Here is a 3,142-nt window from a genome sequence, read left to right on the forward strand (position 1 = left end):
AGCCAGGTTCTTCCTCCAGACGTTCTCCTTAGATAAACGAGATCATGCAGATGTCTTAAGCGGGTTAGATTAGACGTCGTCTCTGTGTCTGTCTCTGTGTCTGTCTCTGTGTCTGTCTCTGTGTCGGTCTCTGTGTGTCGGTCTCTGTGTGTCGGTCTCTGTGTGTCGGTCTCTGTGTGTCGGTCTCTGTGTGTCGGTCTCTGTGTGTCGGTCTCTGTGTGTCGGTCTCTGTGTGTCGGTCTCTGTGTGTCGGTCTCTGGGGGTCGGTCTCTGTGTGTCGGTCTCTTGTGTGTCGGTCTCGTGTGTGGTCTGTGTGTCGGTCTCTGTGTGTCGGTCTCTGTGTGTCGGTCTCTGTGTGTCGGTCTCTGTGTGTCGGTCTCTGTGTGTCGGTCTCTGTGTGTCGGTCTCTGTGTGTCGGTCTCTGTGTGTCGGTCTCTGTGTGTCGGTCTCTGTGTGTCCGTCACTGTGTGTCCGTCACTGTGTGTCCGTCACTGTGTCCGTCTGTCTGTGTCCGTCTCTGTGTCTGTCTCTCTGTGGCTGTGTGTCTGTCTCTCTGTGTCTGTCTCTGTGTGTCTGTTTCTCTGTCTCTGTGTGTCTCTGTGTGTCTGTCTCTCTGTCTCTGTGTGTGTCTGTCTCTCTGTGTCTGTGTTTCTGTCTGTGTGTCCGTCTCTCTGTGCATGTGTGTCTGTCCCTGTGTCTGTGTCTGTCTCTCTGTCTGTTTTTCACATATCTCTGTTTGTTACACCGCTCTTCAGCCAGGTTCTTCCTCCAGACGTTCTCCTTAGATAAACTAGATCATGCAGATGTTTTAAGCAGGTCAGGTTAGACGTCCAGCTGTTGCTCTGTACATGACCGTGTGGTGTTCAGTAATCACTCCATGTCGACTCTGTGCAGCTGACTCTGATGCGTTCGGTGAGGCAGAGCATCGTCGAGCAGCGCTTTCCCGAGTTTGTGCAGAGCTTCATGAGGAGGATGTTCCCCAACGATGAGACGTACCCCAGCTGGGTTGTGGACGCTCTCGCGTCCGTCAACATCACTCTAAACCGATGAGACGTTCTTCAGGAGTTGAACGATGGAAGATTTATGGATGGAAGTGTGTCAGCTTTATTTTTAATATTGGAACTCGTCTCTTTTGACACAGATGTTTTTAAATCAATCTACTTGAACTTTTACATCTGTCCAGATGTTCAGTTTGGTCTTATTTCCGTGACCTCAAGCCGTATTTTTTTTTAGCCAGTAAACTCAACACTTGGGTTCTTTTCTATTATCCTCAGTGCTGTATTTATTTTCCCAGAACATACTGTTTATCTCTCCTGCTGTTGTGTGTATCTTGTATTATATAATTCCTTTTTTTTTTTTCAAAGTATCTTTGAAAGCTTCTTTACACTTCTCATGAATTGCATGTTTAATCCCATGACGTTAGGAGGATTAATGATTTATACAAATCAGAGCTGATCTGGAGAAACACATGATTAATATTCTGCTGTACCTGGATTGACCGCCAGAGGGCAGCATAAACAACAGTGTCTGGTTTAGTGACTGCTTCCTCAAACACATCCGGCTCTATTATATGACAGACGTCATAATGTCATTAATATTTTTTTCTTTCACATATTTTCTATTCATTAATCTTTTGAATTTTCAAGTCATCGTTTTAGGATTTTTTTGAACTATAAAACGGAGTTTTTTATTCTCTATAAACATGTTATTTAACATTAAACATGTAATCAGAGTTCAGGGGTTTTATCTTGCTGTGAGTTTTATACAATAAAGAAATTGTGAAAGAAGTTTTTTTTTCAAGCAGCTTTACAGCAAATGTCCTTTCTTTAATAGCATTGTACTACACTGTACACGTTATTTATATTACATATAGTGTCTGTCTGTCTGTCTGTCTCTCTGTGTCTGTCTCTCTGTGTCTGTCTCTCTGTGTCTGTCTCTGTGTCTGTCTGTCTGTCTGTCTCTCTGTGTCTGTCTGTTTCTCTGTGTCTGTCTCTCTGTGTCTCTGTGTCTGTCTCTCTTTGTCTCTTTGTGTCTGTCTGTGTGTCCCTCTCTGTCTCTTTGTGTCTCTCTGTGTCTGTCTCTCTCTCTCTCTCTCTCTCTCTGTGTGTGTGTGTGTGTGTCTCTGTGTGTCTCTCTCTGTGTCTGTCTGTCTGTCTCTCTGTCTCTTTGTATCTGTCTGTGTCTGTCTCTCTCTCTCTCTGTGTCTGTATATCTGTCTCTCTGTGTCTGCCTGTGTGTCTGTGTGTCGGTGTCTGTCTCTGTGTGTCTGTCTTTGTGTCTATCTGTGTCAGATTTAAATAGTGCCATGTTGGGTTAAATATAACACTTTTTTTTATATGAGAGTCAGTCTTTAGTTTGGTAAATTTAAATATTAGATATTTAATATCCATCCAAAACTAAATACACATTTATAATAAGTCCCAGTTTAGTAATCATCAGACAATCCAAGCGGCACGTAGACAATAAAATCTATCGTCTAATTACCAGCTGAAGAAGAAATCCACTTTATAAAGTTCGGACCTTATTATTACACTTAACATGAAGAACGGTGTTGACATCAACTCTCCGATCCGGCACCTGATTCTGATGAACTGATCGGACAGATTGCCAAGTACGTCTGATCTTTCCGACATGGAAACGGCGACATGTCGGTTTAAAATCCGTCCTGATGTCACATGACTTTTAAGAGCTAAAAGAAGAGAGCAGAAGGAAAAGCGGTGCAGATTATAAAATAATCCAGTTTCAATGTCAGTTGGGGGGGCACGGTGGCTTAGTGGTTAGCACGTCCGCCTCACACCTCCAGGGTTGGGGGTTCGATTCCCAACCGTGTGTGTGTGGAGTTTGCATGTTCTCCCCGTGCCTCGGGGGTTTCCTCCGGGTACTCCGGTTTCCTCCCCCGGTCCAAAGACATGCATGGTAGGTTGATTGGCATCTCTGGAAAAGTGTCCGTAGTGTGTGAGTGTGTGAGTGTGAATGAGAGTGTGTGTGTGTGTGTGTGTGTGTGTGTGTGTGCCCTGTGATGGGTTGGCACTCTGTCCAGGGTGTATCCTGCCTCGATACCCGATGATGCCTGAGATAGGCACAGGCTCCCCGTGACCCGAGAAGCTCGTATAAGTGGTAGAAAATGAATGAATGAATGAAT

The 3,142-nt window shown here is 44.7% G+C and overlaps 1 protein-coding gene across 3 annotated transcripts in view; it reads left to right on the forward strand.

Annotated features, from left to right (window-relative positions):
• qtrt1 (queuine tRNA-ribosyltransferase 1) overlaps positions 1-1,804 on the forward strand; it is a 10,789-nt gene extending 8,985 nt beyond the window's left edge. For 2 of the 3 annotated variants that reach the window (XM_047808278.1, XM_027176499.2), the window contains exon 9: positions 895-1,804. In XM_047808278.1, the coding sequence (XP_047664234.1) occupies positions 895-1,050 (156 nt within the window). In that variant the 3' untranslated portion in view covers positions 1,051-1,804. The remainder of the gene's footprint in view (positions 1-894) is intronic. The other variant, XM_027176500.2, reaches the window with a different exon arrangement.
• The last annotated feature ends 1,338 nt before the right edge of the window (positions 1,805-3,142 follow it).

The sequence above is a fragment of the Tachysurus fulvidraco genome, chromosome 24 (assembly GCF_022655615.1).
Source record: "Tachysurus fulvidraco isolate hzauxx_2018 chromosome 24, HZAU_PFXX_2.0, whole genome shotgun sequence".
NCBI classification, from domain to species: Eukaryota; Metazoa; Chordata; class Actinopteri; order Siluriformes; family Bagridae; genus Tachysurus; species Tachysurus fulvidraco.